Source organism: Diabrotica virgifera, chromosome 1 (assembly GCF_917563875.1).
Source record: "Diabrotica virgifera virgifera chromosome 1, PGI_DIABVI_V3a".
In the NCBI taxonomy this organism is placed as follows: domain Eukaryota; kingdom Metazoa; phylum Arthropoda; class Insecta; order Coleoptera; family Chrysomelidae; genus Diabrotica; species Diabrotica virgifera.
The window spans coordinates 65,964,850-65,985,722 of NC_065443.1; the positions used below are offsets into that span (position 1 = coordinate 65,964,850).

A 20,873-nucleotide genomic window follows, 5' to 3' on the forward strand; every position below is an offset into this window, starting at 1 on the left:
TTCCAGCGCATGGTATAAGTATATCGTTTAAAGATCAGTAGTCATTAAGAAACTATTTTACAAGATTTAAAAATCATGCCAAACCCCCGTTTAAGTACATAATGTATATGTTTATATTAATATAGACCATTTTTCATAGGTACAAAATATATTGAAATGGGTAAATTCGAGATGGAGGTTTGGTACCAAAGTCCCTACCCAGAAGATTACGCCAGACTCCCAAAACTCTACATCTGCGAGTTCTGCCTTCGATACATGAAGTCACATACGATTTTACACCGTCATATAGTAAAGTGCGTGTGGCGCCATCCCCCGGGCGAAGAAGTGTATCGTAAAGACAAGATTTCGGTGTGGGAAGTGGACGGAAAGCGGTATAAACAGTACTGTCAAAATTTGTGCCTTCTTGCTAAGTTTTTCTTGGACCACAAAACTTTATACTATGATGTGGAGCCGTTTTTGTTTTATGTGATGACCATGGTAGACAATGAGGGATGCCACACGGTGGGGTACTTCAGTAAGGTAAGTGGATTATGCATTAGTTTTTCCAGATTTAGCCATAAGGCGCACACTCCCTCTATGGGGAAAATTTACTCATCTCATCCCAGATACCTACGGTACCAAAAGGATTGAGCTCCGGTGAGACTCTTTTCGTGGTATCGAACAATAGTTATCCAGATTTAGCCATACGGCTCACACTCCCTCTAAGAGGAAAATTGACTCATTCCAGATACCTACGGTATCAAAAGGATTGAGCTCTGGTGGGACTCTTCCCGTTTTATCGACTTGGTATGCAGGTGTATCTCCTAAAAATTTTCGTACACATCTGGCAGTTGCGAGTAGTACAGCTTTCTGCATGGTCTTGTAAGGATGTTCATTTAGCCCCAGCTTTTTTATGCTTTCGAGGAGGTTCTTCCGAACGACTCCAGTGGTAGACATAATAATAGGTATCGTCTGGGTACTTTGCATTCTCCACTGTCTTCGTATTTGAATTTCCAGATCTCTGTACTTGGAGATCTTTTCAGTAAATTTACTACGTAGATTATTGTTAGGTTCGCCACATCAATTAGGGTTGTTTGTCTTGTTAATTTATTAACTAGTACAAGATATGGTCTATTATGTGCCACTGTCTGGTCTGTGAGCACAGTGCGGTCCCAGTATAGCTTGTAGTTGCCATCCTCAAGCATACTCTCAGGGACGTATTGATTATGGAAGATGGTCCGTTTGGAGAAGTCCCAGCTTGATAACTATCTCTTGATGAAGGATTTTTCCCACTGCGTCATGCCGTTCCTTGTATTTAGTTGCAGCAAATGCCTGGCAGCCCCCTGTAAGATGTTGGATGGTTTCTTGGGTTTGACATTCATATCGGCATTTGTCGTTTTCACCTGAGGGTCTTTGATGATATATTTCAGGTAATTTTTGGTTGGTATAACCTGATCCTGAATGGCTAGTAATGAACCCTCCGTTTCAGGGAACATCTTTCCTGATGTCAACCAATAGTTCGACGCCGTATTGTCGACATAGTCTTGGCTGACCTCATTGGGATGTCGCCCGTGCAGAGGTTTACCCATCCATGTGCGCATTTTTTCGTCTTTAGTGAGGTGGTTTATGCGCATTTCTGGTTCCCTCAGTTTGATCGGTGTTGTGTCATCTACTGCGCAAATAGCGCGATGTAGAGTAGATGTCTCAGCTTGCATCTGAAAATAAGTTCTTAAATTAGCAATTTGTTTATCTAATTGCTCACCTATATCCATAAGTCCTCTTCCTCCTAGATTCCGTGGTAATGTTGTTCTTTCTACTGCACTTTTAGGATGGTGTTTTTGTGCCTTTGTGAGGTGTGTTCTTATTTTTCGCTGAAGATTCTCTATGTCCGTTTTTGTCCACTTAACAATGCCAAACGAATAGCTAAGCGCGGAACATGCGTAGGTGTTTAGTGCCCTAAACAAATTTCTACTGTTAAGGTATGAACGAAGCAGCTGTTTTACCCTTCGTATAAACTCAGTAGTTATCTCAGTTTTCATTTGCTTATGGTCAATTTTCCGCGCTTGCTTTACTCCAAGATATTTATACATATCGTTTTCACCCATAGTTGGTTTCGGGTGGAAGCCATTAATGTCAAATCATCAATATACAACAGATGATTAAGCTTCGCCACCACATTGTTGTTATTTTTGATGCTAAAACCTGCGTCAGTGGAGTTCAATAGCTGAGATAGTGGGTTCATAGCTAGACAGAACCACAGTGAACTTAACGAATCTCCTTGGAAAAGGCCCCGGCTGATTGCGATATTTTTAGTTTCGATGTTATTTTCACCAGGTATTTGAAGGTGAATTCTAGTCTTCCACTCTGTCATTATATGCTGTAAAAAGGTCACTATATTATCATCGACTTTATATATTCTCAATATATCTATAAGCCATTCATGCGGCACTGAATCAAAGGCCTTCTTGTAATCCATGAAGGCAGTAAATAGGTTCCTCTTTTTGGAATATGCTTGATTAGAAATGACTGAGTCGATGATAAGTTGTTCTTTGCAACCCATGGAACCCTTAGCGTATCCTTTCTGTTGAGGCTCTATGATTAGAAATAACATTATTAATTAGTGTTGATAAGCAATCATGAACAGTCCAAAAACTTCTTGAGCCAGAAGTTTTGAACTCATCTGGTCCAGGAGATTTCCAGTTATGAAGCTCTTTGATGATATTTGAGACTTCTTCAGTGGTGAAGGGTTCGTAGAGAGTAGTAGTGTAGTGTTGGCAGTTCTGTGTCGTATGTTCTATCCATCCGCATTGTTGTTAAGAGCAGCTGGTGTGGAAAGTTGATTCCCCCTTGGGTAAGACTTATCGAGATTTTCTACGGTGGAATTGAGTTTTCGATAGAACGCCTTCTCAGCAGTCTCAAAAAGGGCATTGTCGGATTTTCGGTTGTTACTCACTTTGTACCTTCTTAGTCGTCCTGAATAAACGGAGAGTTTTTGTTTTAATTTATCCAGGCACTGTTGGGCTGTGTTGTTTTCTGGATCATATCTTGAATGTCTTGCATTACTCAGTATTATTTCTTCAGCTCTCCTGATGACTTTTCTACTTTTTACACCTCGTATATATTCTGTGACTTGACCAATATCCCTACGCAGTAATTCAATCTTTCCGAGCAGTCTTTTTTCCAATTCTGTGCAATTCTGTTACCAGTCCTTCCGTTGTTAGTACCCCGTTGTGTTCGGATCTTAATGCCCATTACATTAGCAATTGCTGTTGCTGCACAGTAGATTGGCATGTGCAAATATTCTAATGTGTGGACTTCTACGACATAATTGGGTAGGACTTCAGTGTTCACAATTTGTAACAGCGCCCCTAGTTTCTTACAAGAGTTTATTCGCGGTAGCGGGGGTCTGCTTAGTGTGTTTGTTCCATTAAACTCCTGTACCGCACGTGCCATTTCGCTTACTAGGTTATCACGTAACTCGTTGTTTTCCTGCTCTGTATTGCCAGGTTGAGTTTCTTGTATGGCAAGCTCAGGAATCTGCTCATGAACTTTAACAGGGACTTGATCTTCAATTACTACATCGTTATGAATCTCCCGTTCGACTGCGCTTCTGATGATATTGCGTCTAGTCTCTGGTATAAGGTTGTTTCTTATAATTACCCGCTATTGGTCTGATACTCGTTGCTCCGATACTTGAATATCTGGGTACGTCCTGCAAAATTCGGCATACAGCTGTTGTCGGTAGCCGATTGTTTTTTGACCGAGGTTTGTCACCTTGTAGTAGAAGCGCAAAAGGATATTAGTTTATTAATATATTATTATTAATCGAGTAAGTTGATATCTTCACCTTTTGTACCTGTTGTGGTGCCAAAAATGGGGACGATGTAATTAAACAGTAAAATTTTAAATAATATTGAATTTTGATACAAAATATCTTTAACAAATTTTGCAATATTAACAATAGTTTTATTCGCACTTATGTTCAGAAACTTCTTTCAATTATCTATGACTACTTTAATAAAGTTTAATTAACAATTTAATAATTTCTTCTAATTTCAACTTAAATATTTTTTGGTTTAAATATTGAAGTATTAAACTAATATCAGGATCGCCATGCACATCGCGATGAATGATAATAAGTCAGAAAATAATCTGTAAGTTGCCTTATTTATTTATTCATACTTACTGAATCTAAACTCAACGGCAACTATAATTACATATTATCTAACTCAACACAAATCTAATTGCCAGTTTACTACTTGCTCTGCGTTTCTGCATGATCTACCAAAAATTTTATCAATCAATATTAACCTTGATCCTAGACAGGTCGTGAACAAACATGCAGTTTGTCAAGGAAAAAGTTTGAAAATCTTACAATCGAAATGGTGATCCTTATAGGAAAGAGTTTGACAAACTTACTGCATGTTTATTAATAAATAAACATTTTAGTGCGCATGCGTAATTTAAGCAGCTTAATTAATAAAAAGTATTCGATAATTAAAACTCTAGGGAAGAATGGGCAGTTGGCCTTATACAGCCAATACATAAGAAAGGAGATAAGAGGGAAAGGAGATAATAAAATTTTATATCTGATGGTTGAATTTTAGATTGTAGACTATGCAGAGCATTTTATGAAGAATAACTTTTTTTCGTAAAATTGATAATAAAAAAGTTTCCCATATTCCCTAGTTATGCAGATATACTGAATAAGAGCTCAAAATTGTTGAATTTTCAAATTGTAATGCCATATTCGTATTCAGGATTCAGCATAACCAAAAACAAAATAGAAACATATTTTATTAAAGTAAAATGATGAATTCAACCGGTGGCGCCCAAAATCCCGACAGCCAAAATCCCGACGGCCAAAACACCGACACGCCAGAATGCTGACAGGCCAAAATCCCGACATGCAAAAATCCTCGCATAAGTAAAAATTCCGACCACTACATTTTGAATATTTATTGTTTCCTTTTCAAATGCAATACCAAATCATATTATAGAGTATTGAAATTGAAAAATTACTACTTACTAATAAGTAGGGGTACTAATTATTATGTATTTTAAAAGAAACAATTATTTAAACACTTCATTATAATATATAAGCTATACTTACTGAAATGAAAGATTGTAAGTGACATGATAATATCTATTATATGATATGAAAGTAAACTTGAATTCAGGATTTGATTATACATATATTATTGGACTATATATTGGCAAAAAAAAATTTTTAATTCATATACCCATGTTAGAAATTTTATTTAGAAAATTAGTTCATATTAAATGGTAAATACCTACTTTTGTTTAGTAACACAGAATAAAAACAGATGGCCATAAACAAAAAACAAGAAATAAATGTAATTATATGTTAAAAAGAAACTTTTCAAACCTGTCGGGATTCTGGCCTGTCGGGATTCTGGCGTGTCGGGATTTTGGCCGTTGGTAGACCGGAATTCAACAATATTTTTAAAATTATTTATACAAAGCAATTGTTTAAATAATTAATAATTAGCGGCTAAATCTGTGAGTAGAATTTTTTACCCTAAAATGTATATAAACTAACAAAAAAAGTTTTAGAAAAATATAAGCTTGTTTGAATTTTTCCGAAACAATGCATGCTTTTGTTCTCTATTGACTCCCCTAGTATGACAATGAAAGCCAACGTTGTAAGGATAAACGTCATATCCATATTCCTGGTCGATTACTCTTCATTGAATCACTATTTTAAATATTTAAAAATGGTTTTTTTTATCTCCTGAACATTTGGCTTTATACAGTTACGTCAATATTTTTCCGGAACGGCGATAATATTGAACAATTGTATTGGATCCGACCCTGGTATTGATCAACGTATCCATCGTCAGAGAGTGGTGATGAATGCAGAAAAAACCGCATGATTTCGGCACACGCGTCTCCGCGACCGGTCGTCGAACTTTTGGGAATATTTGCGAATTAGTAATGTCCGGCAATGGCGAGGCGATGGCAATGGTGTTGGGTCGGGTGAAGGCGAGAGGGTCGATTTGGGGAACGGAACCGCTCACTGAGGCGGTCGATAAAAAAATTACTACACTTCCTATGAACCACTTAAGACTTTTAATGAGCCTTATTCTAATAGGGGAAGTTTTTGCAACTAATATTCACGTGCGTGATAGATGTGCTTTATGCATACATTCTTCGAAAGCACAAATTGCTTTAAAAATGGTTTTGGGTAACATGGAAACCCCAAATTATCTCCAAAATAAAAGTTCTACCAGGAGGAAATGACTAACTTTTATGTAATTGTTTTAATGACGGTTTCAAAATGTTTCGTTTGGTTGCCCTCACTCTATTTTCGCTATACTAAATTTTTTGTATTAAACGTGAAAACGTCGATATGTAATGAATACAAAATTGCAGTAGTTGTTTTACAATCATAGTACAGTTTCTACCAGCCAAAATCAAAACAACTATGAAGGAAAAAATGAAAAAAGACTGAAGAAGAGTTGATATTCAAAGGATCAAAATTGAAGAAACATTACTACATACTGAATGACAAGAAATAGAAGCTTGGGGAATGGAACCGCTCACTGAGGGGGTCGATAAAAAAATTACTACACTTCCTATGAATCACTTAAGACTTTTAATGAGCCTTATTCTAATAGGGGAAGTTTTTGCAACTAATATTCACGTGCGTGATAGATGTGCTTTATGCATACATTCTTCGAAAGCACAAATTGCTTTAAAAATGGTTTTGGGTAACATGGAAACCCCAAATTATCTCCAAAATAAAAGTTCTACCAGGAAGAAATGACTAACTTTTATGTAATTGTTTTAATGACGGTTTCAAAATGTTTCGTTTGGGTGCCCTCACTATATTTTCGCTATATTAAATTTTTAGTATTAAACGTGAAAACGTCGATATGTAATGAATACAAAATTGCAGTAGTTGTTTTACAACCATAGTACAGTTTCTACCAGCCAAAATCAGAACAACTATGAAGGAAAAAATGAAAAAAGACTGAAGAAGAGTTGATATTCAAAGGATCAAGATTGAAGAAACATTACTACATACTGAATGACATGAAAAAGAAGCTTGGGGAACGGAACCGCTCACTGAGGGGGTCGATAAAAAAATTACTACACTTCCTATGAACCACTTAAGACTTTTAATGAGCCTTATTCTAATAGGGGAAGTTTTTGCAACTAATATTCACGTGCGTGATAGATGTGCTTTATGCATACATTCTTCGAAAGCACAAATTGCTTTAAAAATGGTTTTGGGTAACATGGAAAACCCAAATTATCTCCAAAATAAAAGTTCTACCAGGAGGAAATGACTAACTTTTATGTAATTGTTTTAATGACAGTTTCAAAATGTTTCGTTTGGTTGCCCTCACTCTATTTTCGCTATATATTAAATTTTTTGTATTAAATGTGGAAACGTCGATATGTAATGTATACGAAATTGTAATAGTTGTTTTACAATCACAGTACAGTTTCTACCAGCTAAAATCAGAACAACTATGAAGGAAAAAATGAGAAAAGACTGAAGAAGAAGAGTTGATATTCAAAGGATCAAGATTGAAGAAACATTACTACATACTGAATGACAAGAAATAGAAGCTTGGGGAACGGAACCGATCACTGAGGCGGTCGATGAAAAAATTACTACACTTCCTATGAACCACTTAAGACTTTTAATGAGCCTTATTGTAATAGGGGAAGTTTTTGCGACTAAAATTCACGTGCGTGATAGATGTGCTTCATGCGTACATTCTTCGAAAACACAAATTACTTTAAAAATGGTTTTGGGTAACATGGAAAACATAAATTATCTCCAAAATACAAGTTCTACCAGGAGGAAATGACTAAACTTTTATGTAATAGTTTTAATGATGGTTTCAAAATGTTTCGTTTGGTTGGACTCACTCTATTTTCGCTATACATATTAAATTTGTATTAGGGCCGGTTTCACTAACAACAAATAAATCAGTTAATAGTTATTCGTCAAATAAAATTTATTAGTCAATTATATTTTTATTGTGTTTCAATACAATTTTGATAATTTAAAATTCAACTGACGAATGTTCAGTAGTAATTACACGAGTGCTCTAAAATTATCGATTTGTATCACGAGTGACATTTCGACAGTTTTAATTTCACGAAAAAAATATAATTATCAACTACTCGAGATTTAAATTATAATAATTTACAAAAATTCCTAAATGCTGTTTACCTCTAATACGTGGCTGAATAATTGGTTGCCTACTATTACCAAATTCTTATGTATTGTAAGAATACAACAAGAAATAGTCAATCCAAGTTCTATTCGTTTCCGAAAAATTATAAGCATAAATTTGTACCTACTGTCAATGAATCTAATAAATAATAGGAAATGACTATTATCGGTGGACGTATTTCATTAGTTGTAATGTATATTTACATTTAACTATACATATAATATAATAATATAACTATATGTAATATGTTATAACATATTTAATACACTACGATTTAAAAAAGCAACACAATATTCGTTAATTCCAATTAACACAAACAAAGGACGGGGTCGAGTTCGCTCCCAATGGTAAGAATTTTACCTGAACTAAAAAAGGTAGAGTCCTAATTGGCTCCCATAGACAAAATTTATTTTACCTAAACATGTCGAAAATATCACCCAGCGTTGTCACTTCTTTCAAATTTTCTCTTTTTGTTAGAAACAGGTACCTTCCTAGAAATATCTATGGGAAAGGAGGAAGACCTAACCCTTCGGTCCTAACTTAACTTCGGGTATTAGAGTGTAGAGCGCAAACCGGCCGATTTCAGGTAAGAGCGCAAAACGGTCGAGCGCATACCGGCCGACACCGATAATTTGTGTTAAAATTGCCACATATGCCAATGTTGAACTAAAACAAACTCTAAAAATATTTGTCTAAAAGTATAATTTTCCTATAAAAAGTCTATATCACTATGTAAATTTCCTAAGCAGTATAAATATTACACGATTTGGCAACAATGTCTAATGTTTCCGCGATTATATGAGAGCCTACCCGCATTCATGCGGGAGCCAATTCGTACCCTTCTAAAATATACCTGAACGAAGCGGAGCGAACTCGACTTCACCCCAAACAAAATGCGCTAATGTCACTGTCACTAAAATAAATTAATGATAAATGTCAAAATTTTTAGTAAACACGATATAAACGTAAAAATATACCTACTGACATTGTTATAGTTAAAATTCCTTTAAAAATTTTTCGAAGTTAATTGTTGATATAAATTACAATAATTATTGTATTAAATAAACAAGTTTAAGTAATTTTATTTGCAGGTTATATACGATTAATATTAAAACTGGCATGCGCCACTTGAATCTAACTTTAGCCCGTGAGTAATGAACTATTACTCACGGGTAAAGTAATGGGTGCTATTATCTATTAAAATATAGCGAATAATGAGCATGTTATTAAACGGTCATAGAAAATTAGTATATTATTCAATAAGCATATATTATAATGGTGACTGTTATTCACGCATATGAAGTTTATGACACGAGCCGTAGGCGAGTAAATAACAGTCATTATATGCGAGTAGAATACTATATTTATCCAAGATGCCAATTTTTAAAACCTTATGCACTGATATAATCTTAGTCCGTCCGATGGAGTGTTAAGTGATAAAAAAATCAAACCATCAATAGCGGTAAAGTGTATATAAAGAGTATAAACGCACACAAAACGTATTATACCTTAATAAAATCATCAGTGATAATCTTGTTTGACATCGGCAATCTGACTTTACAACCGGACGCGGTTCGTTATATAAACATTTTTGTTTACATTCAAATCATAAAATGGGCAAAACGCCTGATAAAAAGCTGCGTTATTTATAGAGTACTACATTCCAACAAGGTTGCTACTATGTACAATCATTATCTTTAATAGGGTTGAATGTAAAAAATCGAAAATAAAGGCAGTATTAGGTATGAATCAATCGATTTTATTGTATTTTTCTAATTTTGAACTGATCTTTAATTTTTTTTATTTTACGAAAAATATTGCATTAGTTAATGTTGTTAGTGACTATCGTACTCCAAAATTCTGGAACCCTTAAGAGTCGGGATAGGTGAAATTTTCTAATCATTTTAGGCACCGTAAGAGTATATACGGGATAAATAAATTAAATAAATTAAATAAATTAAAGAGTACCCCCCCCTCACTCTCAGAATTCATTTGTTTTCATTTTTTTAAGTTCTGTGAGATTAAAAAATAAGACTCCGCGCAATTTTAACCCTCACCCCGTTCTCCCTTCCCCACCATCAAAAACGTTGTTTTTCGTTTTTATTTTTTTTAGGTGGCATGCATTCAATTTTAAAATCTCAAAAAATTCACACGCATGGCTGCGGCAGATGCTTGTACAGAACAGGTGCTATTACTAATTCTGAAAATTATAAATTACAAATAATTATAATAAATAATTATAATAAACAATTCTAAACAATTTTAATAAACAAAATATAATTTAAATTTTTTTTGTGAAAATATAATTTTTATAGTGCTTCCAGTTCTCATTCTCAGATGAGAAATGCCAGCACTATTAATCTAAAAATAGTTAGAAATAATTGTAAGTGTAGGTCTATTTGACTTGTATCCCCAATGGTATTTCGGTGAGCCTCAGACCCTTAGCCGAAAATATCCATTGAGTTTTAAAATTTCAAGTTTTTAGCTATATCTCTTTTTTGTTTGATTAATAATTTTTTATTATATAAATATTTATTTAGATGGCTTTTTTTGAGATGACTGCATGTCTAATTTTTTTGTATTCTTTGTATTTTATCAAACACTATATTTCTAATTTTTCTCCGATTTTTCCGTAAGGTTCGCCACCTTCAAAAATCCAAAAAATTGGTTTTTAAGGTTTTTTTTGGGGATTTCCCCTATTTTATAGACTTCAAAATAGATCAGATCAAGTTTCTTTGTAGGTTATAATATACATATTATGTAAATTGAAGTATCTATCTAAAAAGCCTCAACTATATGTGTGAATCTATTAAATTTTTAAAATTGATTGCATCCCACATAAAAAAGATAAAAACGAAAAATAAGGTTTTTGACGATCAAGGAGGGGGAAGAGGGTGGTGGGTTAAAATTGTGCTGTCTTATTTTTTAATCACATAGAACATGAAAAAACATTAATTTTGGGAGTGAGGGGGGTACTCTTTAATTTATTTTTCCCGTCAATAAGTGGAAAGTTTGATGCGCCACTGTCGACGCATGTGCCACTAAAAAGTGACAGCATGGTACTCATACGATTTCTTTTAGGTTCTACTATTTAAGTTATAGACTCTTATCGTGCCTAAAATGATTGCAAATTTCACTTATCCCGGCTCTTAGTCTATTAGGTTTTAACAGCTATAAAGGGCTAGTGAAGGCCTGAAGGCATCTGTGGAGTAACTTGGTACTCTTCAAAAGTACTTTTTTGCCAACGATCTAGTGCCTCGCAATTATGCAAACTATGACTGACTGAGGTAGGTTCTATGCTACAGAATCTACTACGTATAGTCCAGGGTAATAAGGTTTATTCCATGACACTTCAACAGCCAGAGGGTACTGAAGCGTTTTTTCGACAGGTAATACCTATAAGAACAAATTGTAACTATTTCCTGCGTAGGATCTGGTGGTCATTTTTATTTATAAACAATTTAGTATCAAAAAACAGCTTTTTTTCTTTTTTGTTTTTCAAATCAATGGAAAACAGTGAAACTTATGGTTTTTTAGTACAAACATCTTCGAGAGTATGGATAAAGCTTCAAAATGGTGTTTTACAAAGTTTGATATACTCATTTATTGTTAATATAATTACGGAAAAAGATCGAAATTGCAAGAAAAAATTCGCAATAACTATTGTAAAAATTAGTGCATAGTTTTGAAATTTTTGTGAAATGAAGGTTCTTTGGTGCTTAATATGTGATAAATCGATTCATTCAATTGTTTAAATTTTATTCAAATTGTTTATCCCAGAGAGCATTTTTTTGAATTAACATAAACATTTGCATCAGAAAAAAATTATGTTAAAACCATTCCACATATGTCAAATGAAAGAGCATCGGCTTAAAAAAAGTGAATAAAAAATGCATTTATTAGTAATAAATAATTATGAAAAAGTATCGTAAATATTTCCTTATAAACTTTTTATTTTTTATATAATAAATTATATATATATTTATTACAATTTTTTATCAATTAATATATAAATAACATTACTTGGTAGTTGTGCACCTAAAACAGGGTAAAAAAATAGATTTTTTTGAAAAAAGTTATTCAAAAAGTTTATGAGGAAAAACAGTTTGAAGTTTGAATATCATATTGCGTAACGTGTTTATTTCTAATTCTAATGGAGAGCGTAGGTACCTACTTTTGTTTTGACTTATTTGGATAGGTCTGAATCTGCTACTCCGCAAATTAGTTTGTAGTTCATATTATTAAGCTTGGCTTGTTTATTACGTTCGTTTTGAAGTGTGTGCTTTGTGAAATAATATCTGAACATTGTATTATTAATTTTCTTATCTTAATTGGCAGCTAACATGTCAATCTCGACAAAAAAGTATATCTACGAAATAAATTATTTTTCAAACTCTTTCAAACTAGTTTGACAAACAGTTTGAATTTTCAAACCTGTACGATTGACCAGTTTGACTTGACTTGAATTATTTGTCAGAAGGATTGACTTGAGTTTGACTTGAAATTAAGTCAAACTCAAGTCAAGTTCAAACATTCAAGTCAAACTTGTGCAACTCTATCTGCAGGTGTCCCGTGACTGGCACATGTTCAGTATGGAAATCTGTTTCGTATTAGACGATTCTTGTTTGGATGTTTAATATGGTCTTACCATACCATTCCACAAGATCATCCAAATTCCTTATTCTTGCAACATGCATTCATTGTTCATCATCATCTTTGGCTTTTACAACTCTGCATGAGTCTTTGCCGCGTTTACTATTGGTACCATTGGTTCCGGTCCTGTGCTACTATTTCTCATGGTCTCACTTCGATCTTCTCCTGGTCTTCTCTGACTGCATCTTTTCACCTTTTTTTAGGCCGTCCTGTCGGTCTTCTACCGTCTAGTCTTTCCAAAAATACATTGCATTCATTTTTATTCCTTTTTAACTGTGACAACATTCAATCACAGCTGGTCTTCTTCTTCAGCTGCCCTCTTCTAGCGACGTTTGGATGACTTCTGTAAATTTTTCTCAGTTTTGGGCTTTTCTTAGATACTAGACTACCCTTGTTTCTTTCTTTGATGTCCATCCAGTGCTGTTGTCATCGTACTTGTTCCAGATCGCAATAAGTTTTATAACTTACACCAGACTTTGTAATTCAATATACAATAAATATATTGTCACTTTCATTTCTCTTTAGATATTTAAGTTTTATATGTCACACTTACTTTTTTAACTATCCAGGCATGTGAATCATAGACAAAAACAGGGAGTAAATGTACGCTCAGTCTATTTAGTAGTTAGAAAAAATTGCTAGACAGCTACATAAAGCAATGATCTCTTGATCTCTTTTGAATTGAATCACTGAACTGAATGTTTCAAGAAGTGTAACCAGCAGGTAGGTTTCTACAAAATATAACCGCCAAATCGATTCTGGTAAAGAGCTGAATTTTCAATTTCTCAGAATTAAATGGACATAAATATGAGCAGTTATACCGTCTAGTCAGCTAATTGCGTCTTTCCAAGAATTCAGACACTAAAGTTAATATAAAAATGTAGAGATGGGGTTAATTTCTTTAATAGTAACATATACGCTAGCCGTCGCTAGCATTAAATTAATGTAAACGTGGAGTTAATATTATGGACAGTCAAGAAAAAAATTCATTTTGTCCGTTTTGTGAGATAGTAAATTGTGCTACTTTAAAGATTGAGGATTGTATGATATCGTTGATTGAGGTATATTTCAATCAACGATGATATATAAAATCGTTTATCAAGAATTTTCGTAACGATAAGGGCACTTGCCACTATATACTTAACGGATTATGTAAAAAGTAATTTAATTTTTTGAAAAATTATTGTTGCTTCCAGAAACAGTTTTTTTAGGTAATATTGCAGTAGTATATTCTGTATAGTAATCAGTTAGACTGGGTTATCCTATTGAGCCATACTTCCTCATTTTGGTATCAATATTGGTGCCACCCCTAGACTTTCTCTAATATAGGTACTCATTTATAATCCCGAACAACAAATAATACTAATAAATAATATAGGTAGAATTGAGATAGATGATGCGATATAATTCCGATAGAAGAACTAGAATGAACACGCGATAGCTTTAACCAGCATATAAATATGAAAAAGTTATATTTGTAAGCAAAGACAGCTTGGAAAGTTAGTAGGCGAGAACAACAAACTAATCTTGAGCAAGTAAAAAAACTTCCAGAAATATGCTAAGGACACCGCACACATCTTATGGAAAATAATGTCACTCAAATTCAATAAAATTTACATGAATAGATTCGTCTCGAAATATGTTTCAATTTGCTCGTTTGGATCATATCATATCATTGCGCCAACTCTAAATTTTGCTAATAACGGCGTAACTATGTACTACATATTACTAGTGTATGCTACTTCTCATAGGCATCTTTCAGTGCGTCACAGTTTTTCGATTTCTTTCTAACGCATTAAGTTTTACTACGATTATTACTAGTCAGATTACTACGATGTTATATATTTCCTATACTGTTGTACGGAGTTGAGTCGTGGACTCTCACAGACGCCACCTGCAAGAAAATTGAGGCTTTTGAGATGTGGCTTTATTGTCGAATCCTGAAGATATCTTATACCGACCACATTACTAATGAGGGTGTTTTGCTGAGAATGAAAAAAGAAAAAGAGCTGTTAATCAAAATAAAAACAGCCGAAATCGAATACCTCGGTCACATCATGAGGAACAGTGAGAGATATGGACTGCTGCAACTGGTCTTGCAGGGAAAAGTAGAGGGAAAGCGAGGACCAGGAAGGCGAAGGATTTCCTGGCTGAGAAATCTACGAACGTGGTTCAACACAACCACTACAAATCTTTTCAGAGCAGCAGTGTGCAAAGTGCAGATTGCCATGATGGTCGCCAACATCCGAAACGGATAGGCAATACAAGAAGAAGAAGTTGGAAGTGACAGAAAAAAAGGAACGTTCGTGATTAAAATCATTTATAACATTTATTCTAGTTGTTGATAGATGGCGCTATAATCGAACAAAAAATGATTTATGTATTATCTGTACGACTATAATCTGTACAATTTATAAGACTATACAAATCAAAGAACGTTCCTTTTTATAAATGAAATAAACACAATTGATTTGTTTTTATACGAAATTACGATTACGATTCTGACAATTGTCAGAATGTCATGTCATGCTATGATTCTCTAAATTCTTAAAATCATATATTACGTCATTAATGACACACTGAAAAACTGAGAAGAACTTTAAATTATAGTCGTATAGATAAAATATGTAATAAGTAAATAATGGGTAAATACCTAAATCTTTTTTCTGATTATAACGCCATCTATCAACAACTGGAATAAATATTATAAATGTATATTTATCACGGACCTACAGTCGGAAAAATGAACGAAAACCAATGAACGATCACATCAATCACTTATTTTGTATTTGCTGTCTTTTTCTATAACAAACGGTTGTTATTTGTAGAAAAAGACAGGAAATACAAAATAAGTGATTGATGTGATCGTTCATGAGTATAGGGCTTTTCATTCACAGTCATTTGTTTCGAGCTTCAGTCATGTGTCACATAATATTAATATATTATCTACGTCATAAGTTATTGGTATCTACCAATGATGCAAACCAAAGACGTATGACGTAGCTATATTAATATTATGTGACACATGACAGAAGCTCGAAACAAATGACAATCGATGAAAAGCCCTATTCTCTCATTTTTCCGACTGTACCTTTTTTCTGTCACTTGTGACGCACTGAAAGATGCCTCTGAGAAGGAGATTAGTAATTATACTACAGATTTTCCCGAAACTCTGAAATTTTCCATTCATTCCAGCGATAAGGAAAACGTGCCAGGAAAACATTGCGCTGTATTTGAGTGGAATTTTCTGTTTTCATATATCGAATCCTCAGATCGAAGTTGTTTTTCCATAATTGAGTAGTTTGAAAACCTTATACGATATTTGCACCTTGCTGAAGATTTATGACTGCCATAAGAAATATAATTAAATGGCTGTTTCACTTTTTTTATTAATTTTGTTTTTAAATAATGAATGGGTTGCATGTGTGAGTCCATACTATTGTAGTAAAGAAAAGAGAGACGTTCTCACAAACAATTTATTTTACAACTGACGACCGGTTTCGCTGTCTACAATATTCACAGCATCTTCAGGTCACGGTAAAAGTAAAATTAAATGCTACAAATAACAAAAAACCAGAGTTAGTTAAGTGGTCTGGTTGAAATCAAAAGGGTAATGATCAAGCCAATATTAAAGTATATATATATATATATATATATATATATATATATATATTTATGCATACATATAAATACTAAAATGTACGTAAATATGGTTTAACAACCCTCACACTCACATACATGCAAGCATTCAAATGTAGTGGCAACTAAAGTATGTCAAGTATAAGTATAAAATGTACACTTACTCTCCGGTATAAGGGAAGAATATAGTAGTATTCAATATCATACTTTTTCTCTAAATTATGCTAAAGGGAGAGATGGTAGAGGGACAGATTTGATTGTAATGCACAAACAAAACGAAATAATTGGCAGGATCTTGAGGGGTTAGTAAGGGAACACGACATTAAACCATGAAACCAAAAATTGTTAGTTATATATAAAGTGATGTTATTTTTTAATTTTTTAATTAATAGTGTATATTTTTAATTTTATTGGGATTATTAGATGTTGTTCTGGATGTTCAAGAACTGATAGATGTAAGATTGGTTGTGCAATTTTCTTAAACCAGAATTTGGTCAGTTGTGTATTAGTTGTGGTGCGATTGTGAAAAGCGTCTTAATTTTGATTTGTCGGAGACATTGAAATTAAACTGAACAATAGTAAATAGGTAAATTTTCTAAAATTTAAAAGTGTCAAACAATAAAATCATTAATAAATAATTCAGAATTAAATTCAAATGTGAAGGTAACTAACTGTACATGAAATTAAATTTATAGTAATATAAAGTTATGATGATTTGTGCAGCAATGAATGAGATATTACTAAAAAGTTAGAAAAAGGCAAATATGAAAAAATAGATGAAAAAATGATTCAATTTTTTCATCTATTTTTTCATATTTGCCTTTTTCTAACTTTTTAGTAATATCTCATAAAATCTCATTCATTGCTGCATTGACACTGAAGTTTTTAGATAGGTAGTTTCTTAATTAATTAAACTAACTTTATTATGAATATGAAGATCTCTAGAATTCGCTGATTATTATATTTACATTGACGTGTCTAACAACATTAAAATTGCTTGTTTGATAATTAAATATAAAAACACACCGAAAATGGCAAACGAATAATAATTGTTATTGTACAATCATTTGTACATACATATTAGCACTGTAGAGATTTGAGACGCGGGTGGTCCACGGATACTTTTTTTATGGCATTTGAATTATGTAAATAAAGTACTGTTAGGCAATATAACATGTTAGAAGTTCAATAAACAATAATAGAATCCAAAACTGTCGAAGACCAAGTATAGCGATGCCCATGTTTAAGTTTAAGAAAGGGGATAAACGTTAACATTAGCAGAAAAATAAAAAAGGTTAAGATCTGCAAGATCATGTTATTATTACAAACGATTTATTTATTATGCGACAAATATTATAGTAGGGGACGCAAGTATGCTAAATTTGCAGTTACTCGAGCGTTATGGGTACCTATTGGGTTGTGAAGATTAGGTCCTAAAACCAAAAAAGGTAAGTTAAGTTTTCCATTTTAGTGGGGACTTTCTATTGTTTAATTTAATTTTTCATTTCCAACAATCGTTTTTTCCGTTTATAGCGCCATCTATCCTTAATTCGAAAAAATGACTCAAATAAAAGTTACTTATTTTTACGTAAGGAATCCAAGTCTGCAATAAAAAATGGGGGTTCTTATTTAAGATTTTAAAGTAACCCCCACCCCACGTCCGTGAGTGGTCGTGTTTGGTATCAATCGATAGATTTTTGAAAAATATTGAACACGTATTTTCCAGTTTTCGATCTACCGTTTATTTCGCGAACTGTTCGCTTTTTTTTTGTGACTCGCCCATTTTCTTACCCCCCCCCCCCCCCCAAATCGCCAGATTTTTGAAATACATACAAGTTCTGCATGAACTTGACGATTTCGAGTTTTAGAGTTTTAGGATAGATTTTCTTTTCGGACCCTTCTTGTACTCTTGTAACAAACCATATATGGTAGGGGTACATTTACAGGGTACAAGGTTTCTCCCCATCTGATTTTCTGACGCGCTCGAGCAACTGCAAAAATCCCCGCTTGGGCTCCCATACCATTACAAAAATATATTGGATATTGTTTTGTTACTCTTTAGAAGATACCCTAGGCCCTAATTGAACTGGTACTTTGCCCATTAAAAAGAACGGAGAAGACTGTCGATTGTAGATTTTAAATTGAAACTCAAGGAATTGCAGACAGTCCGTTCAGCAACTGAATAAACATCACAACAATGTCAATTTGGCATAATAATTATTGTTTATAAGATCATAAGAAACAAACGTCAAAATTTGGTTCACCCAAAAAACAATGGCACTAATCCTGTATACGTGTGCTTTATAGACTTTGAGAAAGCTTTCGACGAAATTAGACATGGGAAATTAATGAAAATTTTTGAATTGGAATTGAAATTGATGATGTCCTTTAATCACAACATAAACATGTTGAACATTGACTTTCATTTCTATTTTATTTCTTAAATATATGTTCTCTATCAGTTTTATGATATCCAGTGGTAAATTTTTGGCGTATACTAGGTGTATCACATCTTTTAATTGTATTATATCAAACGCGTTCTCTAGGTCTATGAAACAGAAAAAGGCTGGCTTATTATATTATAATGATTTCTCCGCTATCCATCCAAATTGAATTGCGAATATCCTTTGTGTTCGTCCCAAAAACCGACAGGCCGTGGCTCGTGACGAGCGACGAACAAACAACTCGTAAGCGGTTCGTCCCGCCGCGCCGTACAAATTATACAAATATAGCGTTCGAAAACGGTTCGCGAACAGTTCGGCTCGCATATATGCACCGACCATTAAAAGATCATTGATTCTACAGAGCGGTGAGGAAGATTCCTTCCAATTTGCGCCTTCTCTTTATTTGGCAACAAACAATATGTTTTGTTTATAGTTATCGCTCGACCTGCACAAAGAAGTGTAAAACGATTCGCAAAAAGAGTCCCAACCGTTTCCGTTAAAACCAATTACAGCAGCGACCAGTGCATAATTACATTCTTTTGAATCACTCATTTCTCAGTTAATCGTCTTTCATTATAAACATAACAATTGAGTGCTGCTTTTATGTTACTTCCGTTGAGGCCAATAATAAACCATTCCGAAAATATTTTTTTAATTGACATAAATATAACACATGAATCCAAAAAATTACAATATCTGGCAAATTATTCATTTCCTGTTGATCGCGAATATCCTCGTTATTCCAGATGAGTCACACGTGCATGCAGAAACTCATTTATAGTAGAGATGGGATTCGCTCCAAATATAGTTCTTTTTAAACGTTTAATGAATATTAATTTGAGAAAGAAAAAGAAAAAAAGAATGTGTGTGTACTTTGTACGCACGTAAGAAAATATTCTTCTATTATATAGGTAATTTCAACGAAGTAAATATACTTAACAGGATATTTGTATTTTATTTAAAAATTAAACTAACTTTCTTATCTACCACTTTCAAAAAATTTTAATTAAAACAACCAAAAATAAAAAAAAGTATGAATCGCCCAGGATTCGAACCCGCGTCATTCCAATCTCGGATCTAACGTCCTAGCAACTACACCAGCGAGGTCCTTCTAATTGACATGTAAGTTTCGGATATAATTACACAACACGGCGACAAATAGTGTAAATATTTTATTATTTTACTACAGAGAAACACAAATCCAAAAACACAAGAATTATGATAAATAATACATTTACTAAAAACACTAATATATTCTTTTAATGACTTATTTGCACGGATACAGATACATAAACACCTATCTTAAAAGATTAGCAAGGAACTACATACTGTCTGTGTGCGCAGGCGCGCAGATTTATGTACAATTTTACCCTCAATCGAATCGCGCCTAAAGAAGAATATCTTCAAAAACGTCAAATAAATTTAATTTCATACTTAAATTGTGGCTTTATTCCCAAATAAAATAGTAAATTAATTTTGAGTTCTGGCAAAAGTTACTGAACTTGAATACTGAAACCTTTTTTCTTACGCTCGCGCTGCCTCAAAATTTATTTTAATTTATTTTCACTACAGCTGTTTAGACAGTGTGCCTTTATTAAGTGATGTAATTTTACTATGCTCCTACATTTATAGTCTTTAACTGAATAAGTTGAGGAGGGGAAACCTGTTTGTCAATAGTCTTTCAGAATTATGTGTATTTTTAGTTTATTAATTTCCATTGGTTTATTTTGCAATTAAATAATTTGAAATCGGTTATTAAAAGAATGACTATGATCTAGAATCTAGAAGGTGAAGTGATCTGTTTTTCCATTAGTGAAAACCCTTTTGTGTTCTGCTATACGTTTGCTAAAGGTGCTACTAGTTTGACCGATGTAAGTTTTTGGGCAGTCACCACATTTAAATTTGTATCCACCACTGTGTAAATTCTTTTTCATTTGAC

The 20,873-nt window shown here is 33.4% G+C and overlaps 1 protein-coding gene and 1 long non-coding RNA gene across 2 annotated transcripts in view; one reads left to right on the forward strand and one right to left on the reverse strand.

The window, feature by feature from the left end:
* Positions 1–20,873, reverse strand: part of LOC126888616 (uncharacterized) — a 558,932-nt gene that overhangs the window by 294,166 nt on the left and 243,893 nt on the right. The gene's annotated exons all lie outside the window — the stretch shown is intronic.
* LOC114332279 (histone acetyltransferase KAT7) overlaps positions 1–20,873 on the forward strand; it is a 406,379-nt gene that overhangs the window by 41,929 nt on the left and 343,577 nt on the right. The window contains exon 6 of the mRNA XM_050656904.1: positions 140–519. Within this exon, the coding sequence (XP_050512861.1) occupies positions 140–519 (380 nt within the window). The remainder of the gene's footprint in view (positions 1–139; positions 520–20,873) is intronic.